The sequence below is a fragment of the Heloderma suspectum genome, chromosome 15 (assembly GCF_057233095.1).
Source record: "Heloderma suspectum isolate Gila_16-S chromosome 15, 16-S_ref, whole genome shotgun sequence".
Classification (NCBI taxonomy): domain Eukaryota; kingdom Metazoa; phylum Chordata; class Lepidosauria; order Squamata; family Helodermatidae; genus Heloderma; species Heloderma suspectum.
The window spans coordinates 21,612,698-21,631,945 of record NC_139472.1 but is presented as its reverse complement, the minus strand read 5'-3'; the positions used below and the strand labels follow the sequence as shown (position 1 = coordinate 21,631,945).

The following is a 19,248-nucleotide window of genomic DNA, read 5'->3' as shown; positions in this document are numbered from 1 at the left end:
ATGGCCACGTGTGGCCTGTTTCCTGGGTGCTCCATGACCAATCCAGCAGATGAAAGGCCTGCGGGTGGTTCTGAGTGTTACATTTGCATTTGGTAGCTGTTCACTGGAACTCCCAACATGAGGTCCAAAGGGGTGTCCATGCAAGTGAAGGAGGCCATCATGAGGCTGAGGAAACAAAATAAACCTATCAGAGAGATAGGAACAACATTGGGAGTGGCCAACACAACAGTTTGGAACATCCTGAAAAAGAAGGAATTAACTGGCAAGCTCAGCAACAGCAAAAGACCTGGAAGACTACAGAAGACAACTAAAGTGGATGACAGCAGAATGCTACTCATGGTGAAGAGGAACCCTTTCACAACATCTAGCCAGGTCAAGAATGCTCTTGAGGAGGTAGGCATGTCATTGTCAACATCCACAGTCAAGAGACGGCTTTATGAATGTAAATACAGAGGCTTCACAACAAGGTGCAAACCACTGGTAACGCTCAAGAACCGAAAGGCCAGATGAGCCTTTGCCAGCAAACACCTAAAAAAGCCTGCCCAGTTCTGGAATAAGATTCTTTGGACTGATGACATCAGAGTCCCTGCTCATGAAACAGTGCCGGGGCTGCGTCCCTGAGAGCCCTGCCTCCATGACACCACTGGGTTTGATATTCTTTCTTTTGTGTTTAAGTCACTTGATATTTGTTCTTCTGCTTCAGACGACTTCTTAAGGCAACTCTCCAGGCGTCTTTTCTTTCTTTCACCATGACCTGTTTCTGCTGAGTCCCAATACTTTTCCTTTCTCCTTCCCAACATGTGCTGTGTCATTTAGAATGGAGGCTGTTGGAAAAGGCCAGTTGTGTGTTTATTATTTATTTTATTTATTTGTCTCAGTAACTCCCAAATTACTCAACATTAAAAAAACGAAGATCATGGCATCTGGCCCCATCACTTCCTGGCATATGGAAGGGGAAGAAATGGAAGCAGTGACAGATTTTATTTTCTTGGGCTCCAAGATCACCACAGATGGTGACCGTAGCCAAGAAATTAAAAGATGCTTGCTCCTTGGGAGGAAAGCTATGGCAAACCTAGACAGCATAGTCAGAAGCAGAGACATCACCTTGCCGACAAAGGTCCGTATAATCAAAGCTATGGTTTTCCCAGTAGCAACGTATGGCTGTGAGAGCTGGATTATAAGGAAGGCTGAGTGCTGAAGAATTGATGCCTTCGAACTGTGGTGCTGGAGAAGACTCTTACGAGTCCCCTGGACTGCAAGGAGGTCAAATCAGTCCATCCTAAAGGAAATCAACCCTGAGTGCTCATTGGAAGGACAGAAGCTGAAGCTGAAATATTTTGGCCACCTAATGCGAAGAGAAAACTCTCTGGAAAAGACCCTGATGCTGGGAAAGACTGAAGGCAAAAGGAGAAGGGGACGGCAGAGGATGAGATGGCTAGATAGCATCACCGATGCAATGAATATGAACTTGAGCACGCTCCGGGAGAGAGCGCAGGACAGGATGGCCTGGTGTGCTATGGTCCATGGGGTCACGAAGAGTCGGACACGACTGAACGACTGAACAACAACAAACTCCCAAATTACGTGCCAGAAAAAAGGGAAGGCCTTTGTCTCTTCACAAGGTTTCCTTACCCTTAATATCCTTGCAAAACTCAGAAGCGTACCTTGGGAAGTTTTCTGATGTTTAGCTAGCCCGTTGGAAAAACGTATCCTTGGAGCATGCTGGCCCAAGGCAGGGAGGTCGAGAGCTAAATTGCAGCGCTTCAGAATCGACATGGCATATGGACAAGCGACGGTGAGCCCTTGTTGGGAAAAGAATACAAAAAGCTGAAGGCAAACTGCCCAACCGGGATAAAGGCTGCTAAAGCCCGGGGATGGATTAGGCTTCATCTCCATGAGCTCCCGTCATGTGCTTTGGACCAGACCTGGGAACGTTTTCAGCACTCTGGTTTAACTGGCGTCTATGAGACGGCGCATGTGAAAGGTATGGCTGCCGTTAATGTGTCGCGGTGGATTGGCACATCTCAGTCTACAATTAGTTCTTTGTTGCTACAGTAAGTGAAAGGCTGCATGCCTATATTTGCTGAAATGTTTCCCAAACTTCTTGTAACTCAGCCGCACACACCGTCATTTAAAACTGGAGAAACACTTCATTTCAGCACACAATGGGTTTACCTTTTAAGAGTTTCTGACAATGCGGGAGAGGAATCACACTTAGCGGAGTCCACCTGTTATGTTTCTGTGTGAGTTGCTGTTCTGGGTGTGCCTTCTGATTAAAGGGAGTGCAGCCTCCTCAGACAATGGGTAATTCTATTGCATCAGGAGTGATTAAATGATCCATTGGAGTTGAGGTAGAGATGAGGCAGAATTGGCTGTCCCCCAGCAGAGGCCAATTGGAATTTGAAGGAGGCATAGCCCAGAATGGTGAATCATACAGAGGCACATCAGGCAGCCTCCAGGGAGCCTGAAATTATTTGATTTACTTCTCAAGGTGCGCTAACAGTTGTCAGAGTTTGGAAAGACTTGGTGTCACAGTTGTTAGCCTGAGGGCAGGTCCTGAATTTCATTTATGTACAGTGCCTAGAAGTAGTAATTAATCGCACGGTGGTGATCCAGGGCATTGCTAGGCATTTAAAAGACCTCAGGCCCATAGGGCACAAATCTGCATAAAATTTGCATATTTCAATTTATATCTACATACACAAATTTAGAACTTTGAGAATTTAAATTTCATAGGCAGCAAAGCCAGATAATTAATTTCTCATCAAAATTATCTCAAAATAAATAAATAAATAAATAAATAAATACTTCAATTAATTTGCACCTTGACCCAGATTATCACAAACCAATGGGAAAAAGTCCCCCCCCCCCGCAAGCTTAATTGCCACACAGGGGTAGATGGGGAGGATGGGTTACGTGTGTTGCAGGAAGCGGGAAGGGGAGAGTGAACCCTAACCCTCCCTGCCGCAATTCCTCTTAAAAGCTGTCCCCCTGCGTGGCAATTAGGTTGAGAAAAAACACAGCCTTCCATCGGCAGCAGCAGGTGCTCGGGGCTCTGTGGAATCGTTCTGGGGCAGTGGGAAATAGGTCCGGGGGAGAGGGCCCCAGTGGCCCAGGCCTAGCAGCGCCCCGGGAGGCAGCCATGAGCTGAGGTGGCTTTTAAAGAAAAGCACAGACAAATCTGACTGGGCCGGATCCAAAGGTTATTAACCCCACACTCCCCAGCCTAACTGCAATCCCACCAGGCCGCTGAAGACAATGACGACAGTTAGACCTCTTGCAACGGACAAAGGAAGGCTTGATATTTTTTTTATTTGTTCATTCTGTAAATATAGCTGTTTTATCAGTCCAAATCTTCATTACGAAGCACGATTGATGGGCTGAGCGGCTGTTGCTTAGAAGGTTACGCGGTTAGCTTGGTACCCACAGTCATATATGTCATTTCTAGAGATCTGTTGTTGGGTTCTTTTGTTTTGTTGATATATATATATATATATAATATAAAAAAGGAAAAAGCATTTTTATTTACATACATGGAGTCCAACGAAAAGACACCGGAAAGTTAACAGGGGCTGATTCACAGACTCCACCCGCTGCAGGGGCATTTCTATGGCTCCCCGAATGTAGTTGATGAAAATGGCGAACACAGCTGACAGGGAGGGATGGGGAAAGATTGGGCGGGGGGGCAGGGTGAAGGCGGGATGGAGTGGGTGGGTGGGGGGACTCAGACACTGTTGAATCCACCCACCGTCTTCTTGCTTGCAGAAGGAATGGGACACGCCATAGAGAATGCAAACAGATCAGGATGGTTTTGAATACCCTTTTGGGGAGGAGGGGCGTGTGTCCCAGGGTTGGATCCAGACTTTGTTAGTTGAACTCAGGCTGCAGTTCTGTACCTAGTCTCCTGGGTACAGGAAGCTCCATTGAACTCAGCGGGACTTACTTCTGAGCAGACATGCACAGGAATGCACTCTTTGGTCCTATTGACATTAATGGGCCTTAAGTCAAGTCATGAATAACATATTTCAAGGGGACCCAAGTCTGACTAATTCACGTCTGGATCGAACCTCTGTTTTTCATCCAAGAATTGCAGAACATCTGCAAATGGCTCTAACAATGGGACTTGGATTCCTGCCTTGAGCAGGGGGTTGGACTCGATGGCCTTGTAGGCCCCTTCCAACCCTACTATTCTATGACTGCAGGAGCCATTTGAGGCTGAAGGCAGATAGTCGTCTCCCCACCACACCACCCGCAAAAAGAAGGCCAAAAGAAGGGGTGGGGGAAGCTGGAGGTGGTTTGCAAGAGTTCGGTGCTCCTTCCGGTGCGGATATGCCTACAGCTTTTGCCCTGGGTCAAACGGGGGTGGCAGGGTTTTGCATTGCTCCTGGAGAAGGGCAGCATATTTAAGCCCCAATTGGGGGCGGTGCGGGGGGAGAGGAGTTAGTTGAGCACATGCTTAACGCTCTTCCTTTGAAATCCATGAGGCCTTGAGGGGCTCATCTTTGCCTGGAGAGCTGCCCAACGGTTCTTGCTAACTTCATGGGGCAGGGAAGCTGAACTTTATTTGCAACTCTGTAAAAACACTGGTGGTGCTATATAAAGACATGAAAAGAACGGCAGTCATGAAGACGGACAGGCTGCTAAGGGAGGCCGAGGGAGAGGGGGAGAAAACAGCTTCCTCGCTGCATGCGCTGTTGCAGTTCTTTTCCTTTAAAGTCAGTTGCTTTCTGAGACCTCAGTTCAACATCTCAGGGTATTGATGCTAGAAGGGATTTTGCAACAAGCCACTAGCCTGCCAACTTCTTTGTCCATGCAAAGATGGTAGAATGGGTAGCCCTGACTGCAGAGATCAGAATCACATTTTTAAATACTCCCAGCAAATCCAAAACTTGTTATGGAGTGAGTGGGGCTGAAATCAATCCTGGGGAACTATTTTCCCTCCTTGCAGGGAGGTTTTTTTTCCCTTTCTTTCAATATGGGGGAAGAGTTTAATAATGCGATTCTCCGGTCTGAAATGGTACAGTCTTCTCTCTGTCTCCAGACTCGATCACCTGCTGCTGCTGCGTACATGGAGAAGGCCCACGGTCTCTCAACTCCTCGATTTAAAAGTGTGCGTGTGTGGGGAGAAGGAAGCTCCCCTTCTAAGTAACTGGCGTGGATCAAATTCTCTGGATGATGCCTCCTACATTATCAAGGCTTCCTGCAGAGACTGGTGGAAGTCTCTCATGGGAACAGAGGAGGGGTGTTGAACTCCATTCAGTGAGAGGGCTGAATTAGATTTCCAAGATGCTTTCAGGGGGCCTGCTCCAGTGGTGGGTGGGGCCAGAGGCAAAGGGGTGGTGGTGGAGCCAAATCATGCCCCCCCACACCAGCGTATTTTAGCTTACAGGTCTTCCTGCCGGTGACGCAGGAAGAGGCATTTCAGCCATGGGGGAAAACTGCACGAAAGCCAGGAAACTGCCAAGCGATCAGGGGCTGGGAAAAGGGTGTGGCCTTTTGGGGAGCCCCGGAGACCTGGATTTGGCTCCCTGCGGCCCGGAGGTTAAACACTCCTGGAATCGAGGCTACCATCCGGCAACAGCAGCTGTACACTGGGTTGCAGATGAGGTCACAAACTGCGCGGCTCATCCTTTGGAAGGGGACCCAGGCCTGTGCGTGTCTGCGTGAAAGGGTAGGAAATGTGTTTGATGGAGACTCCTCATTGGAAACCGTTCGAGGAGGGCGAGGATGGACATACAAAAATAGTTCTCATCCACGAGGACAAATGTTTGTAAAAAAATAACGCCGGCCCGATGTGGCTCAGTCTGAAACCTGTCATATTTACACTACCCACCAACAAGCCAAGAAGAAGAAGGAAAAAGAAGGAACCCGCTTTTGTCCTTCGAACCGGTCCGGTGCTTTGAGTCGTTCCCAAACCGGTAGCCCCTGAGCTCCAGGACTGGGCTGCTCGCTCCCAGCCCTTCTCGTGCGGGCAGCTGGGAGCTGCGCCGTGATTGTCCCCCAAAAAGAAAAAGAGAAGGAGAAAGAATTGGGGATTCTGACACGGGCTCACCCTTGGTGAATTGGCCACTGCTTCGTCGTTGCAAGAAGAAGTCGCTAATGGATCCCCACAAGGAACGGGAGGCGAAAGGCAGAGGAGCGTGCGTGTGTGTGAGAACAGAAAAATGGGCAATGGAGACTCTGTGACCGGGTGGCTGTTCGACTCACATTATCCACTGATTTCTGAAACAGTTCAACAGACACTTAGGGTGTGTGTCCTACACTTCAAGAACTGTTGGAGGGTGGGGTGGGGGAAGTGATACCTGAAAGGGTGGGACCAAAACGCTTTGTGCTTCTAGACCTGAGTACGGAAACAGCTGCAATAATAGCAAGGTAAGTCCCATTCCGGTCACATGTACTGTCCCAGAGCAGCAGGAAACTGAGTAAAGGTGCGGTCCTACCCATGATTAGGCAGAAAATTTATTTATTTATTTAATTTCTATAACACCCAATAGCCAAAGCTCTCTGGGCAGTTCACAGAAAGTCCTACAATTCTCAGCATTCCCCAGCCAGCCATGCTGGCTGGGGAATGCTGAGTTGTAGGACTTTTTTTCTGTCTAAACATGCATAGGATTGTGCCCTACATCATGGGTGTAGGGTGCAATCCTATGCTCTGTGCTCCAGCCGCTCTGCATTTTCGGTTAGGTGCACGATTTCACATGTCTAGCTGGGGACATCGGAGCAGGAGTGGGGAGGCTGTGCAGCGTGTAGGAAGCCTTGCAAAAAGGCTTCCGAGGTCTCCTACCCACCCCCTTTTCACCCTTTGTCGCTCCATTTGCGAGCATGGAGAAGCAGCCGATGCAGAGGGAACCACGCTGACTGTGAGGGGGCAGGGGAGGGGGTGGGGAGTGCAGCAACTGTTTTGTCAAAAGCCTTATTTGTGCATTTCCATAATACAAACAGTGAGTCGGTAACTATCTTTGCATTTCCTTCCCCGACCCATGCAATTCCAGGTATCCATTTTAACTGGATTTACTCTTTGGGGTTCCTGTTCTTTTTTCCTCCCCCCTCTGCTGTTTGCTACACTACAGATGTTAACTGGTTTGAAAGCTGCTTAACCTTCATGGATTATTCCATAGAAGGCTGGAGACAGACAGTAGTTCTTGAAAGGTATGAAAGTGGTTTGAGAGAGGTATCACTTCCCGTGGGCTATATACACACCCTTTCTTTTGTTCTGTGGCTGGCTCTGGCCAAACAGGTCTGGCAGACTGTCGACATTACAAAAGCCTACCAAACCTGTTTGATCGGAGGTAAACAGGGGAGGAGTGTACATACCACAACCAGGGATCCCTTTTTATGGTGCCTCCAAATCTCTGAAAAAGCAACAACATGCCTGTTTCCAGCTGTGCTTCGTACTTTTGCAAAGGCATTGAGAACGCTTTGCCACTTTGCATTGATTTGTAGGTATTCTCTAAAAAAATAAATCTCAGTGTCAAAAGCATAAAGGGTGAGAGTGGCAAAGACGTGTTTGCTGAGCACATTCATGGCTGCAACCACAGGTTCGGTTCTGTGCAAGGCACGAAGCTGGCCCAGGACCGCACTTGCCGGGGCCGCTTGTCTGAGAGGGGATTTCCCAAGGGCTCAACCCACGCGCTCACGCAACCCAGTCCTGTGCACACATCCATGGAAGTAGGCTCTGTTGTGCTCAGTGAGGCTTACGCTCTGGTAAGTGCGTCTTTCATTTCTAGGGTGTCCAGAAGCGAATAGTTTTTACTTTCCATTCCGTGAGCTGTTACTTATTACATTTCACTTGGTACAAGCCCACATAAAGGGAGGGAGGGAGGAAAACATGGGACCAGATGCAACACTTTGAATCAGGGCCGATTTCAGGATGGGTATGCATATTAATTTCTGTTTCCCCAAGGAGGAGAGCTCAGGCTCGTATCCAACGAAGGCACGATTCCTGCATTAGCAGCAACGGGCTGGGAGACGCTCCCTTCTCTGCGACGGCTTCCCACGCTCTTTCAGAGGGCGGCGCCGACGCTGTGGTCCCTTCCCGGCCAGGCACTGCCTCTCTGGGCCCCAGGTGGGTGGGTGGGTGGGCATTCATGCCGTTCCCCCGGCCCTCATGCTGCTGGGGGGAGATGCGGAAGGAGCCGTTGTCTCCCACTCACAACCCTCCGGGGTCCCCCCCTGCTCCTTCTGTCCCCCCCCAAAAAAAACATCCATTAAGGAAGAAAAGAGAGAGGAGTGACGCGGCGTCCTTTTGATGGGTGGTGAGGCACTCTTGAGCTGGGAGGGGGGCATATGCGGTGGTGGTGCGGGGGGAACGCCAGGCCCCGTTTCCCCCTGGAAGCCTCTGGCTGCTGCACAAAGGCAGGAAAACTGGTCCCAAGCTGTTCTTTCAAGCACAGAGGTAGGCGCTGCAGAACAGTTTTGGGGAAAGTGTTCAGGGGCAGGACAGGAGACGTTCCCCACCAGGGGAGGGTCACCCTGTGCTAAGCAGGCCTGTCAAGGTTTGGGCTGGGGTGGCAGGCTGAGGAGTGGGAGAGGAAGACGGGGCAAGCATCCCCATTCTTGCCAACCAACAGTATTCTGATCTGTGGCCTAGACTGGGCATTTCACTGCAGCTGAGCTCTGCTCCTGGCTTTCAGCTCCAACTCCCTCCCGCCTGAGGAAGGCAGCCTTCAGCTATGGCCCGGGACTGTCCTTGCTCCCTCCCGCTCCCCCTATAGCCAAATTTCAGAAAGAGCAACCCCCTTTTTACTGGCAGTTCTATGGGTCACCCCACAGCAGAGCAACGCTTCCAACCACTGCTCACCAGCACCTCAGCTGACTCAGAATCGGTCCCATTCACAAACCTTTAAAAAGCTGAACATGGCGAAGAGGGCAGAGGAGGCACGGAGTTGTCCCCAAAGCAGTGCCTAACATGCCCAAAGGGGCGGCCAAGGCTCGTTCCTCGAAGCGCCTCTAGTCAGACATCTACAGCATGAACAGCATATTGAACCATAACCCTAAGTCTGCCCATTTAAAAAAGAAGAAAGGTGCCAGCTCTGACTAGCCAAACTGCAGGAAAAAAGGCCCAGATGATGCTTAAGTGCGTGACATTCTCTCTGGCCATACAAGTGTTTGTTGGGGGTAGGAACCACTGCAAAAAAAAAGGAAGAAGGAAAAAAGAGCATTGTTTCTCCTTTTCAAAAGGAAGTATGTAGCTGAGATCAACCTAACTTTCCACATACCCTTTCCTAACCTGCGTTTCTTGCCTTTGGAAAAGAAAATGTTTACGTTAAGAAGCCTACGCAGTCTGGCGACGTTTGGAAAACGGTTTCTCTCCGACGTCTTGGGGACGTGCTGAGCTTTTCTTGGATGCAAACTGTACTCTTCACTTGGCTTCGATATAGCTTAAGCAAGCAAACGGGAGAGAGGCTAGGAGTCGGGGAAAAGTCCCAGGCAGACGGGATTCCCAATTAAGATCTGTAGTCCTTTTTGCTGTAGGGTTTATTGCCCAAGATGCTATCGATCTCATGGATAATTGAGGAGGAGAGTTTGGGAAGAACCTGTCGTGTGGAAATAAGAAATCAGAGGAAGACGGCAAAAGTTAGTTGTTCGTCCTTATATTATTGTTCTGGCCTTATTCCAAAGAGTTCAGGATCTTCCCCTATCCAGACTTTATCCCAGGGTTGGGCACCTTTCGGCCCTCCAGATTTTACTGGCCTACAACTCCCATGATCCTGTGATAGTGATACTGGCTATGCTAACTAGGGCTTATGGGAGTTGTATGCCAAAAAATCTGGAGGGCTGCAAGTTGCCCACCCCTGTTTTATCCTCACAACAACCCTGGGAATGACGGGACTTGCAGTCCAACAAGACACCAGTTTGGAGGTGTCTGCTGTAGTTCCTCCAAATCATCTTGAGCTGAACAGCAGGAGCGCAGCCACCGTTTGGGGCCTGTTGTTTCACAGCAGTTTCATTGTGTGTCAGACAGGTTAGAGTGTTGGAGGAGAAACACAAGAACCAGGCTCAAATCCTCCCCCTTCCTCAGCCATGACGTTCACTGGGTGATCTTGGGCCAGTCTCAGCCTTGCCTACAGGGCTGGTGAGGCTAAAATGCAGGGGGACGACATACCACCAGCTATGAGCTCCTTGGAAGAAAGGCAGGATAAGAATGGAATGAAGAAACAAAATGTTGGTTTATGCCAAAGTCAGCTGCTAGCAGGGGCGCTGGGGGTTGAATCCTGGCCCTGCTTTCCTCAAGAGAAAGAGCTCCACTCATGGAAGGTCCTGCTGTCTGAGCTTTGGGACCCTCCCTGCCCCCAGCTCCGCCCATTCAGCACAGTCGCCTGACTCTCGGCTTAGCATTCTCAGGTGTTTTGTGAAGCATACCCCCACCCCTCCCCACAAAAAGCGCTCCTTGTTTGGTGACTGCTGGGGGACTGTGAACAGAGGCGTACACATTCACCTCCTCTGAACGGCCCCTGCAAAGAGGCGGTCTGCAGGGTTGCGCACAACGTAATCCATTCCCCTTTCTTAGGAAGTGGGTGAAAACTGCAGGGAGGCAGAACCTGGCTAAACGTTAGGAGAAACTGCTCAACGGTGAGAGCTGTTCAGCAGGGGAACAGGCTCTGCCCAGGAGGTGAGGGGCTCTCCTGCGCCTGAGGTACCAAAGCAGAGACTGGATGGCCCCCTCTCGGGGACGCTGAAAGTGTGAGATTCCTGCACCGAGTAGGGGTTGCACTAGCTGATTCCCAAGATCCCTTCCAACTCTAAAACTATAAGAGCTAAAATACATGTTACATTAAGCAAGTAGCTAGCTCCTCCTCTTTTACAGTGGGGGGGCATTTTTACTGGGGCCCCCTTCATGGGGATTATTTTCTAAATTCTGTAGCCATGCCAAAAGGAGGGGATTGTTTACTGGTAAAATCACATCTAGGGAGAGGAAAGGAAAAGGAAAGGTTCCTCCTGTGCAAGCACCGAGTCATTGCTGACTCCTAGAGGGACGCCGCTTGCGCCGGCGTTTTCATGGCAGACTGTAGCGGGGTGGTTTGCCATTGCCTTCCCCAGTCGTGGCTACCTTTCCCCCAGCAAGCTGGGTCCTCATTTTACCGACCTCGGAAGGATGGAGGGCCGAGTCGACCTGAGCCAGCTACCCGGGACCCGGCTTCCGCTGGGATCGAACTCGGGTCGTGGGGAGAGTTTCGGTTGCAATGCTGCCGCCTACCACTCTGCGCCACACGAGGCTCTCACATCTAGGGAGGGAAGTATTAAACCTTTCTTCCCTATGTGGGGGAAGGTCCCAATAAAAATCAGACCCCCCTCTCCCCACAACTGTAAAAATAAAAAAGACGTCGTTGCAAGCGACGCTTGCACCTATTGTATAATTTGGCTCCAAGTCCTCTGCAAAGGGAGAAGGTCAGATTTGCTGCAAAACCTCAAACCCCATGAACATTCAGCACATGGCAGAAGGTAATGGTAGCCATTTGATGTGTGGAACTAGTGAACTGGCCCCTGAGAAATAATCATGTGTGATCTGACACGTTGGTGTGTGTGCCTGCGTGGCGGGGGGCGGTGGTGTCTGCCCATGCTGCCCTGCCTAAACGACGCCCCTGGATGCACTTCAAAGAAGTTCCTCCAGTGTTTCCGCCGTGCCATACGTGGAGAGCAAAAGCTGTTTGGCACCACCTGGAGATTCACCTGTATTGCTCCAATATTCTCCATTAGCTGATCTGCATTGGAAGCCCCCAGGAGAACGGAGCTGACCCCTTCGTTTCGTAAACACCAGGCTGTGGGGGAAGCAAAAGCGTCAGAGCGAGCACGACAGCGACTCTGGGCAGAATCCAAGCGGTGGGTCCCACCGACTGCATTGCGCAAGCAGGACCGTTCACTCCAGTGAGATTCAGTGCTTACTAGGGGAGGCCCCGGAAGGAGCAGAAGCACTCGCTTCTGGAAGAAGGCCAATGCGAGCTCCGCTGACCTGCCTCCCTCCAGAAGGGCGCACTTCCACTCATTTTGGGTGGTCCCAGAAGTGCTAAGCCACCATTGCAGAGGTGGTGGGGGCCGTTTGCGCAACGCAGTCAGCAAGGCAGAGGAGAATAGGCAGGGCAAGCGCCACCCACGGTCAACAGGCCACACGGGCATTTTGTCTGGGGGCTTGCTTGGGGGCAGGGCACCTTGAGGACGGGCAGAAGAGGCTGGGACTTCTCCGTTTCGAAAGAAGGCAACAGGGCAGCAATGAGGAACTGTGGCAAAATGTTGCTGTCGTGTGCAGGGGTGGGGGTGGGGGTCTTTTCCTTCCAGGATGGACAGAAGCACGTGCTTCTTTACACAGCACTTGATTGCCTTGTGGAATTCGTTGCTGGCTCTTTGAAATGAGAGGCGGATTTGTGGAGGGCAGAGAAACGGACCCTGCGCCTTCAGAGGCAATCATAGAATCATAGAATAGTAGGGTTGGAAGGGGCCTATATGACCATCGAGTCCACCCCCCCCAATAAACATCTGAAACCCAGTTACTGGGGAGCAGCGGGTGCAAAGAACAGAGGTGGCCAGTTGTAGAAGGGCCCTGACTCAGTAAGACAATTCTCACCTTCTTAGGAGTCAGTCAGGGATGGGGGGGCGGGAAGCTTGATGGCTGCCGTTTCCACTTACCAATGGCGAGCTGGGGCAAAGTGCAGCCAAGGCGCTCAGCAATGGCCTGCAGTTCCTTCAGTTTGGCTTGTTGCCGCCTGCCTTCCTCACTCAAGATCTTGTCTTTCAACCACTGGTAGCCCTGGGGAGGAGACAGAAGAACATCAGGCTGAACAGGGTGCAGTGACGTGGGGACACAGATCAATGTTTGTCCCCACTGAGGGGTAGAGATACAGTGATGTTGACATCTGATCCAATTAAGGATGTACAGATTTTGTGAAATCTGTTCCGTTTGTTTTTTGCGGATTGCCTTTTGTTCCATCTTCCATTCATTGACAACATGGGATTTTCCCCAATTTCCCTAATTTGTGCAAATTCACACTTGTGATAATATGCAAATCTCCCCCAAAATGCACAAATCCCCCCCCCCCCATGAACATTTCCATGCTTTAGCCTATTGCTGGAATGCGCATTTTCAGCCAGAGGATGTTCTGGGGGGGATGACGGCGTACTTTTCTACAACTAAATTCGCATAAAATTCCAGAAAGTAGAAGAACCAGTCCGCAAGTCCGCAGAATCCGTGCGACTCGGGAAAAGCCGTTCTGCTGCGGAATCTGTGGGTTGGATTCATAGAAATTTGAACTCATCTGATTTCATTGCAGATTTCTCCGACATCTGCAGCCCCAATCTCATCCCCCTTCTGCCTGCCACAACCCTCGAACCGTGTCCCTGCTCACTTTTAGCGACGCTCGCGAGTAGGGCGGGATGCCGCCGTCATATTTGCCCGAAACGATTCCGCACGCCAAGGGGGACCACGTCATGGCGCCCACGCCTGGGGAAAGAGAAGCAGGAAAGCCAGGTTGTAGGGGGAGGCAACGACCACTCCTAAATGAAAAAGGACACCGCGTGGTCTGAGCATGGAGCGAGGGGTCGTGGGTCTGTGTCTCAATTCGAGCAGGGTGTGTGCGAGGGGTGGGGAGGCAAGCCAGCGGTATCGTTTCAGATTTCATTAAGGGTGCTTTCAGATGAGGCTTGTAGCGTGCAAACATGGATTTTGTTGGGGGGGGGGAGATGCTCTCAGAACTATTGGAAAGGAAGCAGTATATTTTGAGAGCATTGGCTGAGGTTTCCTTTTTTCCCATATGGCCCCTAACGACTATTTATTTATTTGATCTCTATCCCACCTCTGGCGCTCACGGTGGCGTTTGTGGCTCCCTCCCTAATCCTCACAACAACCTTGCGGGGTTGGTTAGGCCAAGAGGCAGTGCCTGGCCCAAGGCTGCCCAGCCAGCTTTGTGGCTGAGCAGTGATTTGAACCCCAGTCCACATTTGGCTCTCTAGCCACCTCCCCCCACGGGCTCCCACTGCCTTGGGTCTCCAATGTGCGGCCTGTGGCACCAATGTTCCAAAGGACGCCTCTCCTGGCGTCTGCCCCTGCTTGTTGTTGTTTTACTTCCTAAGATAGATTTTAATAAAAATAAAACCACGGGAGGCTGGCATGCTGCGAAGCAACGGGCTGCCCTCCCGTGCCAAAAGAGTGTTTTTGTATTTTGGAGCTTGGCCCGCCATCTTTACTTGCACTTGGGATCTTGGGCAAGTTACTTTTCTTGCATCTTATAGAATCATAGAATCATAGAATGGTAGGGTCAGAAGGGGCCACAAGGCCATCAAGTCCAACCCCCTACTCAATGCAGGAATCCAAGTCAGAGCATCCCTGACAGATGGCTGTCCAGCCTCGTCTTGAACGCCTCCAGGGTGGGAGAGCCCACCGCCTCCCTAGGGAATGGGTTCCATTGTCGTATTGCCTTCTTATCAGTTTGCCTTCCGGAAGATCAGTGTTGTGACCACCCTGTCCACCACAGCAGCCATTTTAAGACTGGGCAAGCCCCCTCCCTAATGGCAGCCGTTTTGTGAGAGCACCCACAACACTCTCTCAAAATTCCAAATGTGGCCACTGGCCCAAAAGACTTGGGGACTCCTATGGCAAGGTCAATATAGCCACTCAAAGATCTTCCTTTGACACCTTTGGGGTGGTCTGTCTTTGTAGTTTTTGGATGGAGAGGGCTTTGTGCCTTTGGCAGGCACAGCCGCAGCCCATTTAACCCTTTCTAGCAAAGAGCCCTTGGTATGTAGTACCCAGCAAGCTCGAGTAGCAGGGGCCCGCAGCAGATCTGCTGTCCTCACACCCAGCCCTGGTTTAAAGGGGTGCAGGGATCCCCCGCTCTTTGATGTCTGCTTGGCAGAAACCCTTAGCCTTTTCCCACACTCGCTGCCCCAAGGGCGCTTCCAGAGGGAAAGAGCCTCAAGTCTCCACGCACAAGTGTGGAGGGAGGGAAGCAGGCCCGCAGCGGGGTCGTGAGCAGCAAACCTCCCCAGACTGGACGCTGCTTGACTGGGATCAGAGACTCAGACAAAAGGCCACTGGTTTCAGCCTCTCTTTCACTTCCCCTTGAATTATTAATGGTAATTAACATGCTGAGTGCCTCCTGATCCTGAGCTGGGTTTTGGTGCCACCAGCACGAAAGTTTTCGCAGAGTGATTAGGCCAGCCTTCTCCCACCGGCTGCAGCCCAGATGTTTTGGATGGCAAGTCCCAGCCAGGCCCCTGTGTTTCTTCAGCCATGGGGCCAACAGCCGCCATGCCCCCTCTTAAAGGAGCTCTGCTTCAGTCCAAATCACTACAGCTGCTTTGAAGTTTCTTACAAATAAAGCCCATCACGTGAAATGTGCACGTGCCGTCTTTTCCCTTCAGCATTGCTTACATACTCTGCACATCTTGTGCTGTGCTGATGGATAGACCGTCCGCTGATTCACAGACCAGAATTCACGCAATTACGCGACTAAGGTTTTGTCAATAAGGTGGCCACCCGAGCAAGCGGACACCACCGCGAAAGAGGGCTTCCCGATTAGTTGCCAGACGTCCAGATGAGATGGACGTCTGGCCAGATCCGGCCAGTGGGTTCTCCTTTGGTGGAGGCATGTATGCAGAGGCAGACGGCCACCCGTTAGGAATGCTGCAGCAGCATCCTGCATCCCAGAGCATGCACTGAGCACGGTTGGACCAGTGGAGGCTGGTGGCTCCGATGTCAGTGGGGAGGTGAATCCTCTCTGGGTTTCAGTCAGAATCAGTCAGAACTCTAGGGAAGCTATCCAAGGTGCTTCACAGCCACCAGCCTCCACCACAGGACTAGATCAGGGGTGTTGAACCTCAGGGCTATGGGCCAAATCTAGCATGCATGCCTGGGGTTGTAACCTGGGACTCCCCAGATGGCCACACCAACTTTCTCTGGCCACACCCCTTTCCTCCAACCACCAAACGTTTGCTAGTTTCCTGGGTTTTGCACATTTTTTTCTCACTGTTTTCTCATCCTTTTCTCATTCTCACATTTTTCTCATTCTCACATTTTTTCTCATTCTCACATTTTTTCTCATTCTCATCCTTTTCTCATTCTCACATTTTTTCTCATTCTCACATTTTTTCTCATTCTCATCCTTTTCTCATTCTCACATTTTTTCTCATTCTCACATTTTTTCTCATTCTCATCCTTTTCTCATTCTCACATTTTTTCTCATTCTCACATTTTTTCTCATTCTCATCCTTTTCTCATTCTGAAATGCTCCCCTAAGGCCAAGTGACTGGCGGTAAGAGCTTTAAGCTAAAACATGCTGGTATTTTTGGATTTTGGCCCCGCCCCTTTTGCCTTCTGCCCCGCCCACCACTGGAATACCCCCCCCCCCCGAGAGCTTCTCCGAAATTGATTTTGGCCCTTGGGCTGGAAAATGTTCAACCCCCCATGGACTAGGTGATCTCCAAAGCCCTTCCCAACTCTATGATTCTGGGGTAACCCTTATGTTCCTGAGGCACCTTGGTTCGGCTCAGCTGAGGAAAGGGGATGGCGCGGGAGGTTATTTATTTATAAGGTCAGTCATGTGCTGCCTTGCAGCCCTCAAAAGGTCCTCTGATCACATTCCAGCTAACCATAAAAGCAGAGAGGGAAGCATCTTGGGGAAAACATAGGTGGGCATATGGCCTCTTGGAAGAGGCATCCCCCTCCAAAATGCCTCTTCGAAGATGATGCCTCACCGGTAAGAAGATGACACCAGACCAAAACAAGCAGCTGCACCCACAGAGATGGAAAGAGGAGCGTGAGTGCTCTCTTCTCCGTGGGACAGTCCTAGCTCCACCAGATTTGTTTAGCCATACCTGCAGCGTTGTGCCAGGTTTCTGAGGGCCCTTCGGAAACCCACAATGGGCCCCTAATTCAGCGAGTCCGCTCCTTGCCGCTGTTGTCACCACCCGCTGCTGACGGCCAGAGCGAGCGGCAGGTGAACAACCCAGGTTGTCACGGGGAAGAGAAGGAGCAACTCCAAGGGGCTCTTGTCAGCGGGGCCCTTGGCAGCTGCCCGACCCTGCCTGCGTTGGACGCCGGTCATGCTGCCACAGACTGCCACGCACACACTCACCGATCTTATGGAACAGCTCGGGAAGCTGCACCTCCACTTTCTCTCTCTGAAACACGTGATACTCCGCTTGCTCGCAGATGGGCGGGATGAGGTTGAACTGCCGAGCCACCGAGTAGGCCTCCTGCGGAGAAAAATGCCCGAGGGAGTCAGGAAGGGACGATGCTGACAGCAGTCAAGGGGGCCCTGGCTATGCCTTCATCCCATGGTGCAGTATGCCCCCCCCCCCCCCCGGCTGAACATGGTGGACTAGAAACTTGGCAGAGAAATTGCAGACACCAGCTCACGGACAGGGCCTTCAAGGGTGCTTGATGTAAGCAAAGTAGTAAGGTGATGGGACCCCTGGGAATGTGCAGAGTGCTTCCCGTTCGTCACTGAGTAACTACAGGCAGCCTCTTAGACTCAGTTGAAGGTAGCCGGCAGACACCAAATGGGAGCACAGGAAGCTACAGGGGAGTCATGGCAAAAGGAGAGACCGATGGGGTAGCAAATTGAATTGGGGGAGGAGTAAGGAGGGAGCGAGGGAGGCGGGGTATGGAGTCAGGGTGGCTAGAAGCAGAGCAAAGAAAAAACGACAGCAACTGTGAACAGGTCTGAGGTGCTCCAACGGAACATGGGAAGATGCCTTATTCAGGCTGTGCACCCATCTTCAGGGGTGCAGAGCTATTTAGGCATGGGGGGCAGATGGTCCAGCCAGCTTGCCGTAGGCTGGGGGAGATCAGGGGGTGGGGCCTAACCAGGCCACATCAGGGGGCGTGGCTCCACTAGGACCCCCCTTTCCCCTTTATTTTTTCCTTTTCTTCGTGCTGGAAGGAAGCACAGAGGAAGGGACTGAGGCTGCCCTGTAGCACCAATGATGTCTCTGAGTGGAGACGAGTCGGGACTTGGACACTCTCCCTGGCGTGGGCGAGTCCCGGCGTCCAGCCCACTCCGCATCCCTGCCGTGATCTCCGACCTCAGAGCGGAGATGGCAGTGGGCGGGGGGGATGACCTCTGAGGGGATTCCTCCAGGGGGCAGGGCCTGGAGCCTAAGCCCCGCCCCCAGAGGAACCCCCAGAGGCTGCACAGGCCAGACGTTATGTGCCCCTGATCTTGGTTCATGCCTACGCCAAACTTCTCCAACCTGGTGCCCTCTGAACATGTCAGACTACAACTCCCATCACCCTGTGTTGGCTAGGTATGGTGGGAGTTGTAGTACAATGGCTCTGGAGGGGACCGGCTTGGGGAAGGCTAGCCTGTGCTGACGGCAATGGCTTCCCAGGGCTTCCGGCAGGTCGAACTCTCTCCCTGGATTATCTGGAGATGCCAGGGAGTGCAACTGGGACCCGCTGCGCGGGAAGTGGGTGCTCTGCCATGGAAGCGATGCCACTGATCCACATGCGGGGTTGCCAGCGATTGCAAAAAATGCTGGTAACAAGGGACAGCAAGGAAGTCAGAGGGAGAAGCTGTGGACTCTAGCAGGCATGGAATTAATGACAAAAGCGGTGTTTTCTCTTGTGGCTGGTGGAAGTGATGGGCTGAATTTGTGGTTGGCTTTTGGTGGGGGTGGGGTGAAGGAGCTGCACAGAGAGGTGGCTGTGAGAGGACCCTGCCACACACACAGCTCTCCTGCATGCAGTGATGGACACCTGCAGCTCTCCCCTGAGTGCTTCCTCCGAGAGAGTTTTGGAGGATGGCAACAAGGAACAGGGCCTTCTCGGTGGTGGCCCCCAGACTGTGGAAGGCTCTCCCCAGTGAGGTCCAACTGGCACCAACATTGTCATCTTTTCTCTACTCCCAGGCATCTGATGGGGCTTCTTAATCTAGGGCCCAACCCTATGCACGTTTGGACAGAAAAAAGCCCCACAACTCCCAGCATACCACAGCCATCCTGATCAGTTCTTTATATGAAGGTAGTTTGCCTTTTCCTTAGCTAGAAATTCTCTCTGCTGTGGCTCAGAAGCCCAGAGCAACTCCAGTCCCCATCTGAGCAAAAACTAATTAACCAAAAATACATCTGCACGCGCTGCATGGCGTCTGAGCACCATTGTCTGTTTGCATCACTGCTAGATGTTCATCTCTGAGCCTCTGACAGGAGACGCCGTCGGCTCCCCCGGGAGTGAGAAAGAGAAGCCGCCTTGGCCAAGAGCCTCAAAGAAGGGTTTCTGCAGACTCAGGCTTCCTCCCAAATGTTTCCCTGCGGCCCACA

At 51.5% G+C, this 19,248-nt stretch overlaps 1 protein-coding gene across 7 annotated transcripts in view; it reads right to left on the bottom strand.

The window, feature by feature from the left end:
• Window positions 1–6,592: 6,592 nt before the first annotated feature.
• The window catches only part of KCNAB2 (potassium voltage-gated channel subfamily A regulatory beta subunit 2), a 134,710-nt gene continuing 122,054 nt past the window's right edge, over window positions 6,593–19,248 (bottom strand). For all 7 annotated transcript variants that reach the window (XM_084822085.1, XM_084822089.1, XM_084822087.1 and 4 more), the window contains 5 exons: window positions 17,064–17,184; window positions 13,338–13,432; window positions 12,622–12,742; window positions 11,671–11,759; window positions 6,593–9,536 (listed from right to left, as the gene is read on the bottom strand). In XM_084822085.1, the coding sequence (XP_084678211.1) occupies window positions 9,447–9,536; window positions 11,671–11,759; window positions 12,622–12,742; window positions 13,338–13,432; window positions 17,064–17,184 (516 nt within the window). In that variant the 3' untranslated portion in view covers window positions 6,593–9,446. The remainder of the gene's footprint in view (window positions 9,537–11,670; window positions 11,760–12,621; window positions 12,743–13,337; window positions 13,433–17,063; window positions 17,185–19,248) is intronic.